Source organism: Lathyrus oleraceus, chromosome 2 (assembly GCF_024323335.1).
Source record: "Lathyrus oleraceus cultivar Zhongwan6 chromosome 2, CAAS_Psat_ZW6_1.0, whole genome shotgun sequence".
NCBI classification, from domain to species: Eukaryota; Viridiplantae; Streptophyta; class Magnoliopsida; order Fabales; family Fabaceae; genus Lathyrus; species Lathyrus oleraceus.
Genome location: NC_066580.1, coordinates 209239909 through 209267872, shown reverse-complemented (window position 1 = coordinate 209267872; position 27964 = coordinate 209239909). Strand labels below are relative to the sequence as shown.

At 41.2% G+C, this 27964-nt stretch overlaps 1 protein-coding gene across 1 annotated transcript; it reads right to left on the bottom strand.

The window, feature by feature from the left end:
- Window positions 1-22904: 22904 nt before the first annotated feature.
- LOC127122627 (uncharacterized) lies at window positions 22905-23408 on the bottom strand. The gene has a single exon (XM_051052931.1). The coding sequence runs from the start codon at window positions 23406-23408 to the stop codon at window positions 22905-22907; it is 504 nt and encodes a 167-aa protein (XP_050908888.1).
- Between the last annotated feature and the right edge of the window lie 4556 nt (window positions 23409-27964).

Here is a 27964-nt window from a genome sequence, read left to right as displayed (position 1 = left end):
ATCCTGGATATTGAACCTAGGGATGTGCGTCTACCTGGGGCAGTGTCTTCCTCACAGAAATATGAGAAATCAGAGAAGACTGAATGGATAAAGACTCGGAATGACACGTTGAGCCCAGCTGAAGGAAAGGGCTGACAGTTACCTGGCATGGGGCAGTTGTACCCAGTGAACGAAGCATGTTGTTAACCAAGAAGTGTGACCTCGCGCGTACCACGTGGAAGAGTTGGTTGAAAGGGATCCTTCCTCCTCAAGACGATTGTGGGGAAAATGGAGGAACAGTCATGAGTGTCCATTCGTGGTCAAGAAGGTTTCCTCTGACAGAACCTTGTTATTGACAACCACGGATGACGACAATTTTCCATCCCCTGTGAGTGCGGACGCAGTTAGAAAATACTTCGTGAAAGAGACCCGCTGGACAAAAAGAATAAAGAGTCCAGGCAAAAATGGGCATCCCGGCGAACCAAGAAAAAAGAGAAAAGGTTCGGGCAAAAGTTAGGGATAAAAATAAAAGAAAAGAACTGTACACCCGGCAAGTTGAAAACCCGCAAGGGCGACTTGGGCAAAAAAGGGTATCCCGGTGGACTGAAACCCGAAAGGGCGGTCCAGGCAAAAGAGGGAATGAAACGAACCACTGCGTCTAGCATGATCATTTGTGCTCATGATGACTTGGATAATCTCCGACAGAGACCGATCGGAAGCGTCTTGTTCAGAAGACAGAAGGTGCGGAAAGTCCTGAGGACATATGAGGTGTAACTGAGTGGGAACCCGATGAGATCACAGTTTCACGTTGCCATTAGGATAGATTTTTTTCTTTTATGTGCAATCACCTCTTTCCAGGGTTTGCTTCCTGTGTGTTGCTCAATTGTGAGCCATCTTTTATTCCAGTCAAATAAAGCGTGTGTTCGGTCAAATAAATTTCGTTTTTGTGTCATTACTGTTTTGATTACAAAAACATCTATTCATTTTGATAAGAATATTTGCATTTTTGAAACATAGAGGTCCCTTCTGATGCATGCTTGTGAGATTGAAATCTGGAAATCTTACTTGGAAGTCTGAGTGACCTAAGTGTTGAAATATCAGAACACCTGGGGCATACCTGGAGCACGTTTTTATCTGACGATCTCTGGTGCAGGTGCTGTTAGATATCTTCATTCACTAGCCAGTGGTAATATGGACCTTTTTGACAAGAAAAATCTGCAGAGCCCGATCAGGGGCAATGGATAGTTGAACGGTGAAAAGACGGTGAAGGATTACGACAACGATCCTGGAAAGTTAATCAAGAAGACTCTTCAAAGTCTGATGATTGGAAAGTATGTATGAATCCCAGGAGTTTGATCTCCGTGAAGTACAGACGAGTTGGGAATACAAGATGATGGAGCAGAAAAGTCCAGAAGAGTCTGGGAGTTCTTAAAAGTGGAAAGTCAACACTATGGGTGGATGATGGATACCAGTGTTCGACGAGTCGACCGACATCCCTGTCAAACAAGCTATATCTCCCCAGAGGATTGAGAGTGTGATCTCCCTGGCAGATTCGAGATCGTTGTCTCCTCAGCAAGCCTGAAGGTTGTCACGTCCCCAGCAGGGGCAGGGGCAGAATGTTTCTCAGGGAGGAGGACGTTTCCCCCAGCCCAAACCAGTATTGAAGCTATCAGGGTTATTTCCCTTGCAGAGTTGTCTGTGGACAGTACCTTCTTTCCCCAGCAGATCTAAGGATTGCTTCTCCCCAGCAGGCCTATGCTTGCAGATTTCCCCAGTTGAGAATCCCCGCTGAGCGCCTGGCAGTTATTTTTCCCCGGAGTCCCCTAGTGGAGTTTATCAGTAGACTGTTGGTGTGTTCCCCAACAATTGTTTTGTGATGCTACCTCCAGTATGGCCGTGAGTGCTTATCCCAAGCAGGTTTGTGGGAATTCATCTCCAGTATGATATGACGTGTTATCATCCTCAACAGAGTTGTTACTCTCACCACTATGGTTGTTCTCTCCACTAGGATCGTTCTCCTCAGCAGAATGGTGTGGTTTTTCCTCAGCAAGTTCCCCGAGTGGAGCGGGTCTCATGAAATACATCTCCAGCAGTGATTCTCCTACATATGGATTGGTTGGGTCGTCCCTAGTGGAGTAGCATTTATTTCTCCAGCAGAGTTCATCCTACCAGTGGATTGGGCGGGTTTCTGTAGTAGACTGATATCGGCATCCCCAGCTGAGTTGATTCTACCTATGGATCGCGTGGGTTATCCCTAGCGGAGTAACAGACATTCTCCAAAGCAGGGTTTATCCTATCTGAAGATTAGTTGAGTCTTCCTCTCAGTGAAGTCGCTTTACCATTCCCCAAGCAGGGTTCCCCGCAGAGTATTTCCCCAAGAGGAGTCTCCCCACAGAGTCAGAGTATCTGATCATTTCGGCTCCCTAGCCAGGGTTCATTTGCATTTTGCATGTAGTGATCATTGCATCCTCAAAAATCGCGTAGCATTTCCATTCATAAATGGAGCATTACGCCATAGAAAAATCAAACATATGCATTCATATGTTCGAAACCCCATTAGACCGTATTCCCTGCAGAGACGGATTTTTGTTCAACCTGAACAACGCATTTGCTATAGTTACTCCAGTCAACAATTGGTGTTGATAATCCCCATAGAGGTCTATTTCCTCATCCGTTGGTGAAAGGAAAGCCTGCTTCTCCCCAGTGAGACCCCCCTGCAAGTGTTCAGCCTTGCCCGGTCATCTTGTGGATGTCAGTACAGTACCCCCGTCAGCACCCGCGTGTGTTTGTTTTCCTTGGTGTCGGTAAACACCATCTTTCGGTGATTCCCAGTCATGCGTAAGTGTCTGGTCTTCTTTGATGTCTGTAAACATCATCTTTCGATGTTCGTAACGTCGTCCCTCCCCTAGTGAAGATTCCTCCTCTCCGTTGGTGTCGATAAACGTCGAGTTTTTCCTAGTCATCCGATGATGTCTAGTCGTACCATTCCCCATGTGGACTTACCTCTCCGTTGGTGTCGATAAACGTCGAGTTTTTCCTAGTCATCCGATGATGTCTAGTTGTACCATTCCCCATGTGGACTTACCTCTCCGTTGATTTCGATAAACGTTGAGTTTTTCCCATTCGTCCGTTGACGTCTGGTTGTATTTCTCTTTTGCCCATTCATCAGTAAATGTCTGGTTGATCCTTTTGGTGTCTGTAAACATCATCTTTCGATGTCTGTAAACGTCGAGTTTTCCCATTCATCAGTAAATGTCTGGTCGATCTTTTTGGTGTCTGTAAACATCATCTTTCGATGTCTGTAAACGTCGAGTTTTCCCATTCATCAGTAAATGTCTGGTCGATCTTTTTGGTGTCTGTAAACATCATCTTTCGATGTCTGTAAACGTCGAGTTTTCCCATTCATCAGTAAATGTCTGGTCGATCTTTTTGGTGTCTGTAAATCTTACTTGGAAGTCTGAGTGACCTAAGTGTTGAAATATCAGAACACCTGGGGCATACCTGGAGCACGTTTTTATCTGACGATCTCTGGTGCAGGTGCTGTTAGATATCTTCATTCACTAGCCAGTGGTAATATAGACCTTTTTGACAAGAAAAATCTGCAGAGCCCGATCAGGGGCAATGGATAGTTGAACGGTGAAAAGACGGTGAAGGATTACGACAACGATCCTGGAAAGTTAATCAAGAAGACTCTTCAAAGTCTGATGATTGGAAAGTATGTATGAATCCCAGGAGTTCGATCTCCGTGAAGTACAGACGAGTTGGGAATACAAGATGATGGAGCAGAAAAGTCCAGAAGAGTCTGGGAGTTCTTAAAAGTGGAAAGTCAACACTATGGGTGGATGATGGATACCAGTGTTCGACGAGTCGACCGACATCCCTGTCAAACAAGCTATATCTCCCCAGAGGATTGAGAGTGTGATCTCCCTGGCAGATTCGAGATCGTTGTCTCCTCAGCAAGCCTGAAGGTTGTCACGTCCCCAGCAGGGGCAGGGGCAGAATGTTTCTCAGGGAGGAGGACGTTTCCCCCAGCCCAAACCAGTATTGAAGCTATCAGGGTTATTTCCCTTGCAGAGGTGTCTGTGGACAGTACCTTCTTTCCCCAGCAGATCTAAGGATTGCTTCTCCCCAGCAGGCCTATGCTTGCAGATTTCCCCAGTTGAGAATCCCCGCTGAGCGCCTGGCAGTTATTTTCCCCGGGAGTCCCCTAGTGGAGTTTATCAGTAGACTGTTGGTGTGTTCCCCAACAATTGGTTTTGTGATGCTACCTCCAGTATGGCCGTGAGTGCTTATCCCAAGCAGGTTTGTGGGAATTCATCTCCAGTATGATATGACGTGTTATCATCCTCAACAGAGTTGTTACTCTCACCACTATGGTTGTTCTCTCCACTAGGATCGTTCTCCTCAGCAGAATGGTGTGGTTTTTCCTCAGCAAGTTCCCCGAGTGGAGCGGGTCTCATGAAATACATCTCCAGCAGTGATTCTCCTACATATGGATTGGTTGGGTCGTCCCTAGTGGAGTAGCATTTATTTCTCCAGCAGAGTTCATCCTACCAGTGGATTGGGCGGGTTTCTGTAGTAGACTGATATCGGCATCCCCAGCTGAGTTGATTCTACCTATGGATCGCGTGGGTTATCCCTAGCGGAGTAACAGACATTCTCCAAAGCAGGGTTTATCCTATCTGAAGATTGGTTGAGTCTTCCTCTCAGTGAAGTCGCTTTACCATTCCCCAAGCAGGGTTCCCCGCAGAGTATTTCCCCAAGAGGAGTCTCCCCACAGAGTCAGAGTATCTGATCATTTCGGCTCCCTAGCCAGGGTTCATTTGCATTTTGCATGTAGTGATCATTGCATCCTCAAAAATCGCGTAGCATTTCCATTCATAAATGGAGCATTACGCCATAGAAAAATCAAACATATGCATTCATATGTTCGAAACCCCATTAGACCGTATTCCCTGCAGAGACGGATTTTTGTTCAACCTGAACAACGCATTTGCTACAGTTGCTCCAGTCAACAATTGGTGTTGATAATCCCCATAGAGGTCTATTTCCTCATCCGTTGGTGAAAGGAAAGCCTGCTTCTCCTCAGTGAGACCCCCCTGCAAGTGTTCAGCCTTGCCCGGTCATCTTGTGGATGTCAGTACCCCGTCAGCACCCGCGTGTGTTTGTTTTCCTTGGTGTCGGTAAACACCATCTTTCGGTGATTCCCAGTCATGCGTAAGTGTCTGGTCTTCTTTGATGTCTGTAAACATCATCTTTCGATGTTCGTAACGTCGTCCCTCCCCTAGTGAAGATTCCTCCTCTCCGTTGGTGTCGATAAACGTCGAGTTTTTCCTAGTCATCCGATGATGTCTAGTCGTACCATTCCCCATGTGGACTTACCTCTCCGTTGGTGTCGATAAACGTCGAGTTTTTCCTAGTCATCCGATGATGTCTAGTTGTACCATTCCCCATGTGGACTTACCTCTCCGTTGATTTCGATAAACGTTGAGTTTTTCCCATTCGTCCGTTGACGTCTGGTTGTATTTCTCTTTTGCCCATTCATCAGTAAATGTCTGGTTGATCCTTTTGGTGTCTGTAAACATCATCTTTCGATGTCTGTAAACGTCGAGTTTTCCCATTCATCAGTAAATGTCTGGTCGATCTTTTTGGTGTCTGTAAACATCATCTTTCGATGTCTGTAAACGTCGAGTTTTCCCATTCATCAGTAAATGTCTGGTCGATCTTTTGGTGTCTGTAAACATCATCTTTCGATGTCTGTAAACGTCGAGTCTTCCCATTCATCAGTAAATGTCTGGTTACCTCTCCGTTGGTTTCGATAAACGCCGAGTTTTTCCTGGTCGTCCCCAGTTGGTTACCTCTCCGTTGGTTTCGATAAACGCCGAGTTTTTCCTGGTCGTCCCCAGTTGGTTACCTCTCCGTTGGTTTCGATAAACGTCGAGTTTTTTCTGGTCGTCCCCAGTTGGTTACCTCTCCGTTGGTCTTGGTAAACGTTGAGTTTTTCCCATTTCGTCCGTTGACGTATGGTTGTATCCTTTCCAGTCATTCAATAACGTCTGGTTACCTCTCCGTTGGTCCCGATAAACGTTGAGTTTTTCCTAGTTGTCCGTTGGCATCTAGTTGTGATTGTTGTTCCCATTCACCATCGTTGTGATGTCTGGATGTGGCCGTACCCTTTGAAAACGAGACCAAAAAATATATACCCGGTAATAAATATCAAATCCCAGTGGATGTTTCCAGTGTTGGATCCCTGTATTGTGCAAATTCTACGGTTCTTGGTATTCAATCCCTGTGTACCCTGAAAGTCTGACAGCCGTTGCTATCATCCGTTCGGGTTCCCAGCTGATTGAATAGGGGCAGCTGTAGCACCTCAAATTTGCACCCATCATTGTACATACATTCTCATATTAGTCCATAGCATAACATGGTCCACTGCATAGCATTGCATTGTCCCATTTGCCTCAAGTGCAAGCCAATCAAGAAGTTAGGTCAAACTGGTCAGGAGATCAGTCAACCAAGCAAGCAAGTACAAATTCCATTGAGCCAAGGCCCTAGGGTTGGTCCAACATGTTCACATGACTTGGGGATCCATTTGAAGTGTTTTGGTCAAGGATTGAATGTTCAGAAGTCATCAGTTCATGCACAGTCAGTCAGAAACCCTAAAAAGTCAAACTTGGTCAACTGTGTCTGATTTTATGGTTTTGATGGATGAATTTGGTTTGAGAGAGCTCATTCATGTCCAAATAGGCCTCATATATCATGTCAAACACCATCATGGAAGAATTTGAAGCCAGATCAGAAATTTCCAAAAATGGAAACTGGACCTGTAATTGAAACCTGCCAAAAATGGAAAGTCTTGATCCTCAAACTTACATCATGATACAAGCTTCAAATGAATTTTTGCCCAACATGAAAGTTGAAGATCTTGTTCTCCCATTTCCAAAAAGTCCAAGAACACTCAATTCCCATGTATGGTTGGCAAGTTATGATCAATTCATTTTCAGAAATTCTTGAACTTCAAAAGGCCATATCTCCCAAACCATTTGGCCAATTTGGGTGGGGTTTTTTCCAACAAGTCACATTTGACCTCATCTTTCCAAATATGTAACCATCATTCACCAAAACATCACCATGCAAAATGGCCTTTTTGAACTTGCCTTAATTAATTTCAAGTGAGTTGAATTTTGACTTTTCAAAATAATCATCTCTAACCAATTCTACCAATCAAACATGTTCTGAAAATGCATTTGAGACTTGTTGGAAGCCCATTTTCATGCAGTACATACACACATTACCTACTTGCTTGAAAATTGGAAAGAAAGTACACTTTCTACTAACTCTATCCCACCTTTTCATGGACTTGGATTTGTACCACAAGCAACATCAAACAGCAGATCTTAACATCATTTTCTGTCATTTTTGAAACCCTAGTTGCAGCCTCAAAAACACAGAACTTCACTCATTCTCTAAAACTTCATCTTTGCATTTTTCCAAAATCTGTCAACATTGGCCAAAGAACTGAACCTTGCCTTGCTTAATACAACATCCATTCATCATTTTGAACCTGTTTTCACCACCATTCCCCACCTGGAAGCTCACTTACACGACTGTTTTTCTTCACACATCATCCATGGCAGAACTCGGTTTAAGCATTTCCAAGGGTTGTGGAGCTACAAACCACTCACCATTCATCATTTCAAACCACTAGCTTCATCTGTTTGAGCTTATAACACACAAACAACACTGTTTCGTTGATTTCTTCAAAATCAAGTAAGAACTCGAGTCACTCTTTTCTCTAAATCATGCATTGCTTTGTGTAGAGCTCTTTGTGCTGGTCATTTTGGAACTTGAACCACTAAAAATGGTTGAGTATTTGTGGAGTTATGATGTTTTAAAGTTTGATGATGAAATGAGTTTTTATTCGATTCTTCTTGTTTAGCTTGATTTAACGAAAATGAATTTTGGAATGATGATGTGCATTGTGTGCTGGTTCGAATGTTATGTCCAATTCCCATTTCTGGGATTTTTGTTCATCATTGATGATGAACATCACTGTTCATAAAACCCTAAACTACTTTGTCTGCCCAGAAAATGGTTCACGTGTGTGCATGCTTTTGTTACTGTTCCAGCCCCCTTGCCCAATCAGAACATTTCCAGCCCTGGCCCTAAACGACCGTGTTTCAATTAGTGACCCTGGGAATTACAAAATTGCCACTGGCGTGGCATGGGACATATTAAAATATGTTGTTTTCTTAATTCTTATTCCATTTTGTGACCAATCTTTGAAAAATCATTGCGCATCCAATTTTAATCCAAATCTCATGGAACTTTTTGCATTGTGTTCATCTGGATCTCTACTTTTTTATCATGATTTTTGCTGATTTTTTTGATGGATGGTTTTTAATTGGTATGAGGGTTTGTGACATGTATGCATATTTTGTACACTTTGCCAAAACATTTGTGAAATGGTGATACTTTATCCAATGGCTCCCAAACTTTTTGTGCTTAAACTAGACACACTCATGATTATTTTGATGTAGAGTTTGTGAATTTATCTTATCTGGATTGTGAGTTATGAATTTTTGAATTAGGGTGTGACAATTTGTGTCACACCATTGATGTCCAACTTGCTGATTTTTGTATCCATGCTTCTTGACCTCCAATTGATCTGATTTTTTGCATGAACCTGCTCTTGTTTGTCTAGTTTACATGTGAATTTTCTTGGAATTATTTGTGGCATTTCCTAATTGTTTGAGATTTTCTCCCCTGTTTAGTCATATGTTGACTTTTTGTGACACATGTTCCCATTTCATTTGTGAAATTCTCATACTTTATTAGATGGACATGAAATTTTACATGAGATAACTAGACATCCCAATCTTTGCCATGGTTTTAGTCCCATTCATTTATCATACACCATCCCTGATTTATGATTTTTCTAAGTTGATGCATGTTTGGTTGACTTCCTTGAGCATGTTCAAAATTGCCTTGCCTTTCTGATTTTCATTGACTGCCTTCCACTTGTCCAAATGAGATGAAATTTGACATGCTTACCATGATGTGGGTTGTGATTGATCATGATTTATTTGGTGATTTTTGGAAATGTTTAAGATTGCTTTTGAGTTAAGTCTTGCTGTTGACTTCTATGAGCTTCTGTTTGCTATACCTTGACCTAAATTGTTTATGAAATGATGATAGTGATTGATATGAATGTGAACCCAATTGGTTGTGTTTCTTAATTGTTTGAACATGATTTTGGATGCTTTCCCTTTGCTGTTTTGACTTTTTCATTCTCCTTTGACCCTAGGCTTGCCCTAGTGGTCCTGTTACTCACTTTTGAGCTTGTGTTTTCAGGTTGACCAACAAATGACCAATGAGACCATTTCTTTTTGATTGAGCTTGCTTAAATATCATTGTCTAACTTGTTTGTTTTGTAGGTGGCTTGGCTCACATGCCTTGAGCCTTGTGCCTTGCACATTCATTTGCTTTTGACTGACTGTTGACTTCTGTTTCCTTTTGCTTTGTTTGAGGTTGTATACTAATGTCTGCTTGACTATTTCAGGTGCTTTTAGTTGCTTAGTTCCTTGTGAACTTTTGCTTTGCTTTGCTTGTATAAGCAATTTGCATTGAGGTATATTTCTCATCTTCATGTAGTCTGGAAGACCTGGCCTGTTACTTGGCCAGGCAACTGTCTGAAGTCCTCCTTAAGAGGCAATGTTTGTGACTGTTTACATTTGTCCTTGCATAGAGTCAAAGACCTCCTAAGTGAAGAGGTAATTGGCAGAACCCAAGGGATATGCAACCTATCCCCTGCTATTCTGTGTGTCATCTGTTCTGCTCACACCACTGTGTTGATGCATTGCAGATACAAACCCAAGATCTTGTACAATTGTACAGTTGAGTCAGTTTTAAATGTGTAGAAGGGTTCCCCCTTTCTGAACCCACACATTCTTGTCTTAAGCTCTCCCAGGCCAGGGATAAGAGCTGTGAAGTCTTATCTTCACTCACCTTTCATCTGCTTCACCTTAGCCCCTCAATGGCAAGGTTAAGAGCACATTCACCCAGTTCCAGAGGTTTGTTTGTTGAGGTTGATATGACCCCTTGACTAAAACCTAACCCTTGTTTGAGCCACTTGCTTGTGTATAGTGTGTGCTACTTGTGCTTGTATGTTTGTTTGACTTGCTTCCTGTGCAAGTTAGGGTTAGTTTAGACTTGCTTCCTGTGCAAGTTAGGTTTTGCTTGGCTTGCTTCCTGTGCAAGTTAAGTGTGTGTGTGGCTTGCTCCCTGTGCAAGTCATGTTTAGGATAGGCTGGCTCCCTGTGCCAGTTAGCTAGAAACCTTAACTTAGGGATGAATTTGGATGACAACATCTAGGCTCGAGTCGTAGTCTCCCTAATTGTGTCTCCCTCTGTTATCTGGTTAGGCTAGTCCTTTATCCCTCCGTAGGGGAACTACATCGCCCTGATCCTCATACCAGATGAGGTACGTAGGCAGGAGATGAGCTGATCTCTCCGGGCGCCTGTGTCTTTGTTTTGCCTTGTTGTGTGCTTGGAAGCTGATGTAAGTCCATCGAGTGGCAGTTAGGTTCCAGTGTGCGTGCGTTTTGGTTCGGATGCTGATGTAAGCCCAGTGATTGGCATTCAGGCTCCATGTTTGCCCGTGTCTGTGTTTGTCTGTGTGCGTGTCAGTCGAGCTACGAATGCTCTGATTCTCCTTCGTCCAAAGGAGATACGTATGCATAGGATGCGATATCCTAGCGAGCATGTGTCGTTTCCCCAGTCCGAACTACTTCGACTCTGATGTCTATGCCTGATAGACTAAGTAGGCCCAGGATGCGGTATCCTGCCGAGTCAGTTTCAGTCAGTTTCTTGTGTCTCTTTCAGTCAGTGTGTGTGTGTTTGAGCAGCGTTTTAGCAACCATTTTCCTTTCTATTGTGCGTGGATCCCGTCGAGTACGACGGATGCGTAGGGGTGCTAATACCTTCCCTTCGCATAACCGACTCCCGAACCCATTCTCTTTGGTCGCGAGACCATGTTCTTTCCAGGTTTACTCTGAGCGTTTCCTTTCCCTCCTTTGGGATAAATAACGCACGGTGGCGGCTCTGTTGTTCTTGTTTTCCCGCCGGTTTTTCGCGTGATGCGACACATGTCTTTTCCAGGTTTACTCTGAGCGTTTCCTTTCCCTCTTTTGGGATAAATAACGCACGGTGGCGGCTCTGTTGTTCTTGTTTTCCCGCCGGTTTTTCGCGTAATGCGACACCAAGACCTTCTGCAGAGCCTCTCTGTGCGGTTCTGAATTCAGAAGCAACGATAACACGGAGATCTTGGATGGTGTTTGTAGAAGTTGATCTACAACATTGTACTCACTCTTCTTGATGAGCCTCAGCATCTCATCACAGTCTTCATTCACAATGCCACTAGGGCCAACAGAAGAAGTAGGAGTCTTTTGTATAGAGGAGGGTTTAGCAACAGGTGCCGGATTCGGAGAATTCACTGCATTCCCAACCGGACGCTCAACAAAATCAGCTCTAGCCTGAGGCTTCGGAGGTGCAGAAAACACACGACCGCTACGGGTCAACCCGCTCACATCAGCTATATTCACAACAGAAGGATAAGGCAAAGGCACTTCTTTCCCATCTTCAACAGCAACGACATTATAGCGGAAGGGAATTGCTTTATCAGATGAATAAGGCACAGGACCTGCAGGCTTGATAATCAGGGAAGGAGAAACCTTCTGCTTGCTACCATCATATCGAATGACAACAGGCTCAGGGATCCTGAACACCGGAGAAATCACGTTAACCTCTGGCTCATCTTCATCCACGTTCCTGTTCTGGAGGATCTCGATGGTCCCATCGTCCCACAAGTCTTGAAGATCTTTCCGCACTTGGCTACAACCCAATCTATTAACAGAGAAAATACGGCATTTGTCATGGTCGTGCTCCAGATGACTGTAATCACACAGTAGACGATGCAACTCAACAAGCGACTGTCGGATATGGCTAACATATTTGACCTTGTATTTTCCAGGGCAACCCTGGACCATGTTAACTGATTTCCCATGCTCGGGCAATGGGTTCTTTGTAACATTAAGACCTGAGTCCTCAAAGCTCAGAATACCGCATCTCATAAGGTCTTGAACCTTAGTCTTCAACGGAAAGCAGTTTTCCACATTGTGGCCCGGAGCACCCGAATGGTAAACACAATGCTGATCAGGCTTATACCACCACTGAGGGTTAATAGGTATAGCCGGAGGATCCTTGGGAGTAATCAATTTCCGCTCTATCAAAGAGGGATACAACTCTGCATATGATACAGGAATCGGATCGAAAGTGATCTTCTTCCTTTCATAACCCGTACTAGCTGGATTACTGTTGCGAGGCTGGTAAGCCTGCTGTTGAGGACGATGTTGTTGCTGATACTTCTGAGACGGTTGATGATTATTGTTCTGCTGATATTGCTGATTGTTGTCTCTGAAGACAGGTGCTATGTGAGCCACCTGGTGCTGATTGCTGGCATGACGCACAGGCTTCCTCTTCACAGAGGGTCTTCTGGGTTTCACATGGGATTGCACAGCATGTGCCTCTCCATCTTTCTTCTTCGCAAACGCCCCATATCGCTTGCTAGAAGGGCCTTCATCTTTGGTCAGACGTCCTTCACGGACTCCCTCCTCTAGTCGCATCCCCATGTTCACCATTTCGGTGAAGTCCAAAGGAGCGCTAGCGATCATCCGCTCGTAATAGAATGAGCTCAAGGTCTTCAGAAAGATCTTGGTCATTTCCTTCTCTTCCAGCGGAGGCACAATCTGAGCTGCCAGCTCTCGCCACCTCTGGGCGTACTCTTTAAATGTCTCTTTGTCCTTCTGGGACATGGCTCTGAGCTGATCCCGATCAGGAGCCATATCCATATTATATTTGTATTGTTTGATGAAGGCTTCGCCAAGATCATTGAAGGAACAGATGTTTGCACTGTCCAAACTCATATACCATCGCAGTGCAGCACCGGACAGACTGTCCTAGAAATAATGAATAAGCAGCTGATCATTATCCGTTTGAGTAGACATTTTCCTGGCATACATAACCAGGTGGCTGAGCGGGCAGGTGTTCCCCTTGTACTTCTCAAAGTCTGGGACCTTGAGTTTCAACAGAATCTTCACACCGGGAACCAAACACAACTCGGCAGCAGACCTGCCGAACAAATCCTTTCCTCGAAGGGTCTTCAATTCCTTGGGGAGTTCAAGAAATTGGTCATTCATCGCGTCCATCTTCTCATGAAAATTTGGGCCCTCAGACGGCTCAGAATGATAGATGGTGTCATCTAACCTAGGAGTGGTATGCACGACAGGAGGAGGAATAGCAAGGACCGGGCTAGATGCCGGCATGGAAGCGAAAGTTGGAGCAGGAATATCAGGCATAAAGCCGGGAGGCATCCCCCACGGAAACCCGGACGGCATGGCTGTTGGCACGAAATGGGCACTGGCAGCTGGCACTATAGAGGAAACAACCTCAGAAACGACTGTCCTCTGGGGAGGAGTTACAAGTGTTGGAGACGGCTGATTCTGAGCAGCTAGGAAAGATTCCATCAAAGCACTCAGTCTGGCGACTTCCTCTTTGAGCTCACGGTTTTCTTGCTCAAGATGATCCATCAATCTAGAAGAGTTGGCTCTGGTGTAGTACCGATGAGTCAGCTTGTCTTCAAAATAAATGAAGAGCACAGAGTTAGACCACAAGACCAGAAGCTGAGAACAACACCTGCTTATGCAAATGATGCATGCAATGCTCGTGCACATGATTTGTTTTTAATTTCGAAGGAACTTTAGGGTATTATTTGCAAATTTGGAATATCAAGCACTTATCGCATATGGAGAATATCTGATCAAATATATTTGAGAAAAGAAGTACAACATTGTCACTTATTACAAGAGAAAAGGAAAATAAACATCCTATGGATCCCTAGAAGCTCGGGACGCCGGAAGATAAGCTGCACGAAGCCTCTTAAAATCTCTCTCATATGCTGCTTCCATATCCACCTTCTCTTTGGCGAGTCTGTCATACCTCCTTTTCCAGAACTTGGAAGACTGAGGAAGTATAGAAGTCCAAGCATCATTCGGATCATCAATCACCTGATGCTCGAGGAACTCAATCAGAGCATCCTTCTCCTTAAGCTGTTGAAGCAATTCTTCTCTTTCACGGATCCAGACACGTGAAAGGTCTTCGTCTCTCAACTCTTCCACTCCTTGGTTAGGGAGGGTTGAAGGCCCAGCCACAACCAAAGGTGTAGGTCTCGGATAGTCATAAGGCATGAGATACTCGGATGCTCTCTTCCTCACCCAAGTAGTATACGACTCCAAAGCTATGCAATTCTTCGGACCCAACTCACTTTTACCCTTCTTGTGAATCTTGCGCCAAGCGCGAACCATCCTGGCTTTCAAGCCTTGGGGATCTTTACCCTCCTGAAAGAACACACCTTCTAACAGAATGTTATTAGGTTTATCCTTTAGGGGGAACCCAAGCTGACGACGTGCTAAGATAGGGTTGTAGCTGATCCCACCACATGTACCAAGAAGAGGCACATTGGAGAATTCACCACAAGAGTCGATGATCTGGACACCGTCATATGCACGATTATACCAAGAGATATCATCATTAGTGAGAGACATAAGCCTCGTAGATCACCATAGACATCCCTTGTTCTCCTTGAAAGCGACCATCTGAGGTAAGTGAGAAATAAACCACTTATACAACAGAGGCAAATAGCACACAATAGCGCCACCACCCTTTGCATTCCTCAAATGCAAAGAGACATAGGTATCACCCAACAGAGTCGAAACGGGATTAAGAGTAGAGAAGATCCTAATAGCGTTCACATCCACAAATTTGTCAATGTCGGGGAACAATGCCAATCCATAGATGAGAAGCACAAATATGGCTTCAAAGGCATCCTCACTCATGGCCTTCCCATAAACGGTAGCTTGAGCGATGAGGAAATCAGAAGGAAGACCTTGAATTCCACCTTTGGTAGTCATATGAGCTTTAACCAAGGATTCATCTATGTGCAACAAGTCTGCGATCTCTTGAGAAGTAGGAATACTCTCCAAGCCACTGAACGGAAACTGATCCAGAATAGGAATACCCACAAGATGAGCATACTCCTCAAGGGTAGGAAATAGCTGAAAGTCTGGAAAAGTGAAGCAGTGATACAGAGGATCATAGAACTGCACCAAAGTACCCATCAACCCTTCGTCAACCTAAGTAGTCAGAAGAGGAAGCAGCTTCCCTTAACGAGCTTTGAAACCCAAGGGATCTAGTACATAAGACGTCAGATTCCTTAACTCTTTCAGATCGGGTTGTCTGAAGTTGTACTTCTTTGTATGCCTTTTTTGCCTTTCCATATCTGAAAATTTTGCAAATAAACCCCTTAAGTTCCTTGAAAATTTTCTTTTTCTGATGATATGGATGCAGATGAGTGCATGAATGCATGAATGCAACAATCACACTCAAGGATCAAGCAAAGCACACCAGACAAAGGTCATGGGATGGTTCATATTATCCTTAATATCAATCATCCATTTTGGTGGATTATGGTTTTCACCTTATCGACACCCAAGTTCCATTGATATTAACGATATACGAACGGTTCAACCATCCTTAATATCAATCATCCATTTTGGTGGATTATGGTTTTCACCTTATCAACACCCAAGTTCCATTGATATTAAGGAGGTGTGAACGGATCAACCATGAATCACGGGTTTGTTGTGAGTCACGAGCATGGAGTCTCGGTTAAGAACCACCCAAAGGGAGTGTACTATGGTTTAAACCTGCCGAACATGTTCTACCAGAGGTTCCCATATTCATCATCCCATCTTTCGAATATTATCGGAGGAACGAATACTCGTATTCTAAAAATATTCTCAAGAGAGACTCTTATGAGTGTAGTATCGCGTAACAATCGCATCAAATTTGACATTTGAACGACTTCCGCACTATGTCCTAAAAATAGGCCAAGATGGGCTTGGTAAACTAAGGTCCTTGCCTTCTACGACACATATTGGAAAGATAATGCCTAACCACAAATGACTTGTGTGACATTATTAATCCAACATGACCTCCACCAAGTGAATGGACTCGCAAGTCAACTTGCTAAGGAATAACTCCACACAAGTCGACGAGACTATGCCATTCTCCTATCCTAAGGTGCACTTGAGTTCGGGTATAGAACTCATCTCACAGAGATCACCAAAGCAATGCAAGCAATTGATATATCAAGCAATTCAAACATTACAATCAATACAGTAATCCCAAATAGCACCAAAATATGTCATAAACAAATAGACAAATATAATACAACAAGGTGTGAAAAGTTGGCAAACCCATTAGGAAATGCACTACCCAGCAGAGTCGCCACTTTTCTATAGCGGTGTATTCGTCACTTTTAGATTTATTGACTAAATCAAAAGCGAAGCATACAAAGATAGAGTCGCCACCACACTTCTATTTATCCAAAGGAATGGCTAGAAAGTGAACAAAAGCCTAAGAAGTTTTGCAAAGAAAACTAATGAAAAGGGTACAGAGATCTGGGTAAGGGGGTAATTATGTTGTGGGAAGGTGTTAGGCACCCACAACATCCTAGGTACTCCTAGGGAACCTCTTTTCACAAATGTTGTATTATTATTGTTTATGAAATATTTTGTGCAAACATGATTGAAGAGATGAGAAAAGAATGTACAAGTTAGTTATTTTTGTGTTTGAATGGATGAACCAATTGCCTACGTACCTTTTCATGAAAGATAAGGATCAAAACGCCATAGTTCGGCTAAAAGATTTCCAAAAAGTGAGTGGATCGATTTTAAACAAAAGCCTTAAGGTCTTTCATTATCAACGGGAGAAAACTCAACCTGAACCAACAATCCACCATGTGAGAACAACTTCAACATGCTAGTGAGGGGTTAACCCTATAATAAGCATGGAAGTCTTACAATTCAATCACTAAGGATGCGGTGAGATTTACATCAACCACTATAATAATTCAGATCTATGGCTAATGTATGAAAACTTGATTAAGAAGTGGACAAGGGCCACAAAAGCATTTGAGTGAGTGGAATTAACCAATTAGAAGTATTCACAAAAATGAAGTCAAAGTATGAATTAGAGTTCAATTACAATGAGTATTAGGGAAAAGAGAGCTTGAAAATCAAAGGCATAAGGCCTGAGTTTCTAGTTTTGAAAACAAGTGAAAATGTTTGCACAAAAGTTTTCTGGTTTTGGGTTAAGGTGAAAAAGTATGGATCAAGGTTAAGGGACAAAGCCACAAACATGAGTTGCTTTCTCAAGATCATAGAAATGATCCAAGGAAGTTCCTTTGGAAATAGGCAACACAAAGCAATAAGCAAATAAGCAAGCTCAAAGGAGCAACAAAACTGGAAATGGATTGCCAATAAATGGTCTTACATCCAACTCCGAAACGAGATGGGAAACGGAGTGCCAACAAATGGTCTTACGTCCAACTCCACGAAGCAACATGGGAAACAGATAGCCAATCAATGGTCTTATATCCAGCTCCACAGAAGAAAACAGATAGGAAACAGATAGCCAATCAATGGTCTTATACCTGACTCCTCAAACAAAGTAAATAACAAATGCAAAAGCAATATGCAAAACAATATGCAAAAGTAATACCCAATCAATCACATCAATCAATTATCACACTCTATACACAAGCAAGAGGCTCAATCAAGGTCGGGCTTTAGTCAAGGGGTCATATCAACCTTGACAAACAAGCCAATACTGTTATGGGTGCTGAGATGCTCTTAACCACTGACATTGACCGTCAGGGTGAGCAGATAAAATGGGAAATGAGGATTAGACCTCATAGCTCTTAACCCGGGCCTGGGTGAGCTTGAATCAAAGAAGGTGTGGGAGTCCAGAATGAGGAACTCTATTCCACATGACTGACTCGATATACAAGATTTTGGGTATTTATTCAAAATGCATCAGCACATAGTGCGAGCAAGATGACAGACTCAACTGAATAGTAGGGGATTGATTGCAAATCCCTTCTATCTGCTAATCGCCTCTTCACTTAGGAGGACTTGAAATACATGGCACAAATATAAACAATCACAGACATTGCCTCTTAAGGAGGACTTCAGCCAAATGCCTGACAAACAGAAACGACAGGGCTTCCAGACTACATGGAGTTAGAGAAATTACCTAAGTGGCATGCCAACCACAAGCAAAGCAAAGCTCAAATAATGAGCTAAAGCGGCTAAGGTACCTATGTGAAAAGCTAAACAATCAGTATTCACATTCAGACAACCAAACAATTAACAACAGTCAGACATTCCCAATATATACAAAATGTAAGCCATAAGAGGAAAACACTCAAGTGAGTTAGCCACCAAAGGACATACAACATAATCAAAATTAGTTAAACAAAGTAAATTGCATCTCAAGCAAGGAGATCACATCATCCATTAGAACTAATTGCTTGAACCTGAAAGGGAAAGCTCAAATTGTGAGTACAAACCACTAGTGCAAAGACTAGGGTCAAAGGCAAAGCAAAAAGTCAAAACAGCAACCAATATTCAACATAAAGCACATTTAATCAAGTAAGAACATGTCCTAAAAAGGATCAAGGCTAAAGAATCAAGCAAAGTCATCACATGAGCAAGATAGGGCAAAGACAATTTCAAAACACACAATTGGTCATCAAGAATGAAAAATCTATATTAAAACAGAAATGAATCAAACACTCATGAAATTTTTTATGTGCATACAACATGTTAAACACAATCATCATGCCAAAAATTGGAATCAGAAAAGCTCAATTGACATGGAAATGAAAATGAACAAGATCAACATCAAATTGTGTGACACACATTGTCACACCATGCATCCATGTGCCTAAAACAGAGATGGAAAATGATAAAAATGCACAACTAAACCTCAAAAATCATGCAACATGTTGGGAATCAGCATACCAAATTTCAAATCAATTGGCCAATGTATGAGCATTTCACAATAGAATTGGTACAACATGTCACATTTGCATACATGTTCAAATAATCAATCGCATTTAAAATTTCAGAAATGATAAAATCATAAAATCAGCATCACAAAATAATAGACATCCATATGAACATGTAGCAAAAAATTGGAAGTGATTTGGATTCATTTTCTATTTATTATGATTTTTCAAAGTTGGATGAAAATAATGAAATAAAATGAAAATCATGGAATAAAATGAAATGAAAAATGAAATTGGCACAATGCAATTGGCCAGATTCGAACCATGTACATGCAAAAATGCGTTGGAAAAGAAGATAAAATCACAAATGGCACCGCTAGGAATCGAAGTGAGGTGCGTATCAAAACGTTGCGCTTCAGTTATTGAGTTGGCGCCCAGTCATCAAGTCAATGCGCACAAGGCTTGGTCAAGTGAGCGATAGCCAATCATCTGGACAGCAGGACGCTCGTGTGGATGTACACGGGGACAAAACCCTAGCGAAAACCACCAGTTGCAGACGGCGGCGGGAGCGGTGGTTTCCACCGTCTTCTTCATGAAGACGGTGGTGCTACAGTAGCACGCAACAAATTTTTCTCCAGAAATAGGCAAATCATATACCGTTCGAAAGCTTATCACATGTAAAACACAAACCTAACATTAATTAATCCTAACAACCCATGGATCATGAGAATCGAATGAAAACATTATTGCACTTAAAACTTCTATTCAACATAACTCAAGCAATACTTCACCAAATCAGAATCTAAAAGCATAAGTGTGATCAACATTCAAAGATCTACAATAATATATGTATAAAATCAAGAATTAAGAGGATCGAAATCCCTACCTCTTGAAGAGCAGAATGAGGAAACAAGCGATTCAAGCTCCAAAAGTGTCCAGATCCAATCCTGAGATGATGACTTGAAGTTTGATGTATGAATTAAGGCTTGGCATGACCTAGATCTAGCTCAAATGGCAGTTTCCATCTTCATGTTCTTGAGCTTGCACAACTTGATTCTGGCTCGAATTCTTCAATCAAGAGCTTGATCTGCACTCAATGATGATCAGAGAACACGAATATCCAATAAAACTCAGGTGCTATGTGGAAAATTTTAAAGTTTCAATTGAGAGCAAAAATGGAGAGAAAGCAAAATTTGAGATCTAGAATGTGATTGTTATGAAAACTCTGTTAGGATTAAGGCTTTATATGACATGTTAATCACTCTGAAAAATTAATTAAGCAATGGTTATTGAAAAATTAGTGAGAATGAGGTACATGGCAAAATTAGCAAAAACACCCTTGCATGGTGAATGATCACGTGAACAGTGTTATATGGAGGTGTAGGATCACTTAAAATCATCTCATAAGCATAATGGCAATGGTATTTTGTTCATATGATGCACCAATTTTGAATTTCCAAATTTCCCTCCAAAATGTTCATGAATGAGCAAATGGTCATGTGATGAAATTTCATGCAATGCAATGAATGATTTGGAAAATATTGGTCATAAGAAGCATAATGCAAAAAGAGGCACTCAAATTGGAGCTTTGGATCAAAAGTTATGGCTTCTTGAAGTTCCATGCACACTTGGCAATCATTTGATCATATCTCCTCAACCATCCATCAGATGCTCATGATCTTGGACTTTTTGGAAATGGGAGAGAAAGATCTTCAACCTTAATGTTGGACAAAAATTCATTTGAAGCTTTTTTGATGTTGGAAAGTTCAGTTGAATGTGAACTAAAAACTTGTTATTTTTGGAAACTTGAAATTATAGGTAACTTTCCATTTTGGGAAACTTTTGATTTGGCTTCAAATTCTTCAAATTAGATGTTTGAAATGATGAATAGGCCTTGTTTGAACATGAATGGGATGAAGATATTCAATTCTCACACTCAAAGCCCTCAGTTGACTTGCATTGGTCCTTAGATGACCTGACAATGCCTGATGAACTTGGGCCTCAACCACTTGGGGAATTTGCTCCAAAATGAACCTCTAGCTCATATAAGCTCAAGATAATTCCATGTGGTCTTTATACCAAGAAAATACCATCTGCTCTTGTACAAAGGAAAACCTTGAATTGCCTTGACCTGCCTTGACCTGTGCTATTTAGACTGCAAAACAAAAGGTTAGATGACATATTTTTTGTGCTTTTGGTTAGTGATTAAACAAGAAATGCAAATGATATATAATGCAAGCCATGCCTGGTGATCCAAAACCACTCACAGGGAGATCCCACCCACAGGGAAGGAAGCAAGGTGCTCAATGATCCTTGAGGCTATGTAATGCTATGATATGATGCCATGAGGGATCTTAGGGTCAAAAATTGGGGTCTTACAGCGCCCATTCCCATATTTTTCCTACAGTGAAGGCACCATCATCTAATATGTCCACTCCGACAAGAAAGAAAAAAAATAAGGCCAAGAAACCTTGTTCGAGAATTGTTTCTTCGACCGCAAAGATCTCTGTCCCTGATGATCTTACTGAAATCTTTACGCCCATTCATCAAGAAGAAACTACTCCAGCTTCCCCACAACACGTAGCTCCCAAGGTATATGACCACTCTTATTTTATAACCTCATGAACTATTCTCCAACATTGATAATAACTTCTTTATTGTAGGGAAACAAGGCTGATTCGAATCTTGTTGAGGCTACAAGCAACGTAAGGGTCGAAACCCAACTAGTTGAGGCTGCCACCCTCTTGAGTCCTCAAAGGAAAGATGAGTTTTGAAACGTGTCGCCTGAAACTAATCAAAATCTCGATATTCAGAAAATTCAGGGCCCTCCGGCCGCTGCTAGAGAAGGTACATCCCTTTGCACTCTCACTCCGGAGGAGGTTATATCCATGAAGCAGCAGAATCCGGTAGAGACCCTGAGGAAGCTGCAGCAATTTCGCCATGCATCGACTGAGGTTTAACCCTCTTCCTCGACTGTCATGCCGCTCCATAAATGGATGCTTCTGTCACTCTCAAACTCTAACAACTAAAAGACTATTTGTTTGAGCGTGAGGTTTTGGCTGTCGTCGAAGAGGAAGAGGCCTTGGCACTCGACATCCTCAATCTACTTGACGAACTTGCTCGAAACAAGCTTCATGCTCCTATAGCCAGGTGCTTGATTGAATTCGAAGCTTTCTTCACACAACTGGTCAAAGATCTCGCTCTTCATCGGCATGCTAACTTTCAAATTAAGACAAAGATCAACGAGATGAGATGAGAGTGGCATTTTAGTGAAGTTTGTGAGAGAAAGCTCAATGATTTTGAGGCCATAAAGTAGGAACATATCAACAAATAACAAACCTTCGACCAATAAATCTTAGAATATCAAGCTCAAATAGTTGAACTTAATAAGAAGATTGCTGAAGTCGAGGAAGAAAAGGCTTCTTTGGATTCGACTGAACCTCTTCCGGCTCAAGGCGTTGTCGACTAGGAGATTCTCAAAGGTATTGCACATGGCAAAAACTCCCTTTAAATCAAAGAAAGGATTGGCCAATTGTAGGAGAAGAAAGGCCTCCTTGACAGCAGAATTGGTCATGAGAAGACCCTTTTTGAAGATTTTAAGTCTAGGTTTCCTGCCTGATGTATTTCTTTGTCAAGACAATTGTAACGCTGATTGGCTATTTTGTATGACATCTTGGCTTTTATAATTAATGATCAATTTCATTACCTTTTGATTTCAATCTCTTGGAGCATAGGTTTATATTTTTTCAAATATTTCCCATTTACCCTTCATATTCGTCGATCAATGCCTAGCTCTTGAATCTCGTAGGCATTGTTAGTAAATGTTTGGATTACGTGAAATGGTCCTTCCCAATTTTGTGAACATTTTCCTAAAGTTAGATCTTTTTTATCCATAGGTAAAATCACCTTCCATACGTAATCATTTATTGCAAAAAAAATTATCTTAACCATTTTATTTACGTTTTGGCCACATGTGCTTTTTGTCGTATCAACATGTCTACTGCAGTCAACCTTTCTTCGTCTAAATCAATTATTCCGTCGAACATCAGTCTCCAATATTGTTTTGACAGAATTTCGTTTTTTCGTTTCAACCTAACTGATTGTAAACAAATATTTGTTGGCAACACAGCATCATGCCCAAATGTCAAACGAAAAGGCGTTGACTTAGTTTCCTCCTTTGGGGATGTTCGACAAGCCCATAAAATTCGGTCTAATGTTTTATGCCAATTCTTACGTTTCTTGGCAACAATTTTTTTTATTAAACCAATTATCACTTTGTTGGCTGCCTCGACTTGGCCATTTGCTTGAGCGTAGTAATGTGTGGAAGTAACCAACTTGAATAATGTTTCAGCAGCAAATTCTTGCATCTTTTGACCCATAAAAACTGAACCTTTATCTATAGTAATGGTTTCAGGAATTCCAAACCTATACACGATGTATTTTTTAATGAATCCGATCATATCCTCTTGATCCACTTTTATCAAAGGGATAACTTCTATCCATTTTGTGAAATAGTCTATTCCAACTAGGATAAATTTTTGTTATTTCGACGAGGTTGGTCGAATCTCACCAATGACATCTAATGCCCACCCTCGAAAGGGCCAGGGCTTGATAATTGCATGCAACTCGCTAGCTGGTACATGTTGGATGCTTGCGTGTATCTGGCATTCTTGACACCCTTTGGCGAAGTCAATACAGTCTTTTAAACACTTGACCAGTAAATACCTTGTCGAAATAATAACCAATTCATTTTATGGCCATCTTGGTGGGGCCCACATATTCCCATGTGTACCTCAGACATTGCCAAGTATGCTTCTGTATCCCCAAGACATTTGAGCAACTCCTTCTGGAGTCTTTTTCAATAACTCATTTCACATACGTACATAGCTTAACGCTCTATACTTAATTTTCCTGTCAGTGTTTTTGACTAGATTTTTTAGGTACTCTATGATTGGTTTTCTTCAATTTGTTTGTGACAAATTGTCAACGATGAAAACTTCGTGTCTCTCAAAATTTTTAAAAAATTTACTAAAGACATTTGCCCCCAAATTTTTGGGATTTCCATTTTGGGTGATAGTGAGACGTTCGTCACCTTCTTCTCTTTCACCTCAACAAAATCCTTGAGCTTATCTTTCGACACTTTATACCCAGAGGAAATTTGTGCTAAATTGTTAGCTTCTTGATTTTCCATCATAGGCACATGTGTGATGTTGACAACCTCTAAGCACTCTAATAGGTGTTTAGCCATTGCAAAATACAGATTTTCTTTAATGCACTTATATTCTCGTGTGATTTATTTGATCACTAGCTCCGAATCACCCTTTATTTCGACCTTCTTGGCTCCTAAATCCCTCAATATTTTGAGACTAGTTATTAGGGCTTCGTATTCTGCTTCATTATTATAACACTTCCCATCGAATTCACATTTGAACTTCGTCGGAATGTCTTGTGGGGATAATATTAAGATCCCAACTCTTGTTCCATTTTTATGATTTGACCCATCGAAGTATAACCTCCAAGGGTTTGTGTCGACCATGTTTAGTGATGGTTCGACTATTGTGTGATCTACTGATAACGAGAAATCGTATCATGTTTTTAGGATTATGTCGCATTTTATTCATACTTATTTTAATATATTTTATCACCTTTTAGTTTGTTTTTATTTGTTTTGCAGTTGTCACCTAGTTTCAGTGCGGATTCAAAAGCAAACCGGAAAAGGAGCAAAAGAGCAGTAAAAGAACAAGATTTTGCCCATTCTGCTGATATGGCGTTCGCCGTGTGTATATGGCGTTCGCCATTGTCTAAGCATGTCGCGTCATTTAATAACCAAGGCAATGGCGCTCGCCATATGCACATGGTGAATGCCATATCAGTAGAATGGGCAAAATCTTGTTCTTTTGCTGCTCTTTTGCTCCTTTTCCAGTTTGCTTTCAAATCCACACTGAAACTGGCTGACAATTGTAAAAAAATAAAATAAAAATAAAAGGTGATAAAATATATTAAAATAAGTATGAATAACATGCGACATAATCCTAAAAACATGATACGATTTCTCGTTATCAAAATCCCTCACACTTAGATTGTTGCTTGTCCTCAAACAATCACCCAACGCAAATGAAAACGATTAAGTACAGTGTCTGAGACATAGGCACGACAAAACTCTAAAAAGTAAGAGGCTTCTAGGCTAGTTCTAAATAGATAGGTACTAGATATTTTCAATAAGGATATCGTAATGACACATATCCTCATTTCGCAGACGAAAATTCCCCCTTATGCAAAACCAATCTGAATCGTGCCATTATAACTCGACCTATAATCTTTGTTCTTTTTCACCTTTTTTTCATTCAGGCGTATGCTACGGCAGTAATCTAGATCTGTAAATGGTGTATCTAGAGGCTCAAGTGTAGCCAACTCTATGCGCAAGTATAACGTAAGGGCTATAGATGTAATCAGCCCTCCAACACATATAAGACCTCCTACCCTACCACTGGCAGACTGAAGATGTGCTAATAAGAATGGTGTTGGGTTAACTTTAGTCTCAGATAGAGCATAGTAAATGAAGAAGAGGTATCTAGAGTTCACATTCCCAGTGTTTTCCCGATCGAAAATGGTGTTGGCTAAAATTTGGTGCAAGTACCTAATGGTTGGGTTCTGGATACTAGTGGCTTTAAGACATTCCCAACGAGTGGTGGTTTTCCAGTTATTTGCTGCCACAATCTAAGAGCATTATATTCTCATTCTATATCTAGAGGGGCTTTGCATGTATATTCATCTCCATGAGGGAATGAAAATATATTGGTCATTTGGTCTTGGCTATAAATGTAATCTCAATTGAACATTCTAAAATTAACAGTACTGGTGGTACGTGGACCTCTAGTGGGGGTGTAATATCTAAAAGAACTTAAAAACTAATAGGTAAGCCTAATGTATGTAGGGATGGTTAAAGAATATAAGTAAGACATACCAAGGTTATTAAGCATCCAATTAACATTGTTAAATAGGTCTAAGTCACGGAGAGCAGCGTTATCGGGATACCTTGTGGCCAAGACATTCCTCTTGAAAGGCTTATCATAACTTCTTCTTTGATTTTCGCCTTCGATACCATCTACAAATGTGATTCCCATGTAGTCAATATCTCTTCTTGGCCTTGCTAATCTAGGAGGCATGGTGAGTGATTAGAATAAGAAAGTTTGAAAGAATGGGTAATGAGATTGTGAAGAGAGAAGAATGAGAAAGATGGGTTGTGATGGTCGTATATAAGTAAGTTATGGTGATTTATAGTAAATGAGAAGAAGTGGGATGGTTGGGGTTGAAATAGGATTTAATGTGGATTAAAGTAGGTGGTTAAGAGGGAAGTTAAGAGATTTGAAGGGATAATCATTGAAGAACACGCAAGAGAGGTTTAAAAAATTCGTAACAACATGTTTTATTGATATGGTGAACGCCATTAGGATAATGGTGAACGCCATTTTCCTTAAACGTTGTAATTCAAAAATGAATCTAATGGCGAACGACAAGTGCCTAAAATGTATAATTTTTAACTTTAAGCCTAGAAACAGTGAAATTCTATGTTCTTAAGGCCATGATACTACTAGTTGAAATAATTATTGCATATGGTCTTAATCAGAAACATAAAAATGCACGAAACTAAAGGAATTTATGATATAAAATAAAAATGAAAATAAACAACTGAAAGGGAAATTACATGAATTGAAATAGCAGTAACATAAGTTCTTGTCGATAGCTCAACGGTAGTGTAAAAATAAACTGATGAAAATAAAACAACAACAAAGGGAAATATTGATGAAAATAAAACATTCCTAACTAGAAAGCAAGCAATAACAGTACAACCAACAACACTAGCCATTATGGCGTCTAATATTAGGCTCGAAGGAACGTCGCATGGAGTAAACTTGCTAGAACAGATGGTCGAACTGCTCATTAGCAACGTCCATAAAGCTGAGGATATTCACTCGAAGAGAAGTGAGGTCTCCTTTAAGAAAATCAACTTCAGACTGTAGATCATAGATAGCAGTAGCGACATTAATGAAAGGATTAATATGATGAGCACAAGAGACGTGTGAAGTAGTATCAAGGAGAATGACATTTCGGTTTTCATAAGGCTGAGGACTGGAAAGTGGTGTGGATGAGTCACTTTGTCCCTCCAAAACATAAAGCCAATTATCATGGTTGTGAACATTTGTCTTCTCATGGTTAGGTAGTGTAAACTTATGGACCACTTGATTATCAATTAATAGTTCAAATTTTGTCGATCCTAAATTAGCAATGATGCCACGGTTAAAGCAAAAGTCGATATGTATGGGACGGATACCTCCAAAGGCATGTATGCGGTTAAGTTGGTATCTTAGGCCAATGGCATCAACAATCAGGGTGACTAACCCTCCAATGAGAATAGTACCTTGGGTCTCTCGGGCAATTTTGACTAGGTTCACTAACATAAAAGTAGCAGCATTCACGGGTCTACCTTGGGCGGCATAGTACATGATGCCATTTCTCTCTGAGTTAAAAATTTAAAACGTCTCCTCTGAGCTTTGTTCCTAACGACAACCTCTATATCATAAACATGATGCATTCTCCTAAGTTAGTATTGAGTTATCCTAAGCTATGTTAGCCTGAAAATAGATGAAGATTATATTATTAGTTAATTGAACCGCATGTAGTGCTAAAAGAGATAGTAATAGTAATAATAAGAATAAGAATAAAAGTAAAAAATAAAAATAAAATATAGAAGTAGTAGTTATAATTAGTAAAAATAAAAACTTAAGATCGTGGGTTGCCTCCCACGTAGTGCTTCATTTAATGTCGGGAGCTCGACATTAATTCAGAATTGGGCTATTCTTTCGAAAGAGCGGACAACTCTTGTGATTTGTAACTCATGCATAAATCCTTGTTTTCTATGCTATGTTAATGCTTAATTTGCTTCCCGTTTACAACGAATGTCTAATTGGATTTACCTCTTATTTCTATAGCTTCGCTTTGGAAAACTCTTATGACC

What these genes read in the sequence shown, in the direction of transcription:
- LOC127122627 (XM_051052931.1), bottom strand. Translation starts at nt 23,408, where the DNA reads ATGATCGGATTCATTAAAAAATACATCGTGTATAGGTTTGGAATTCCT.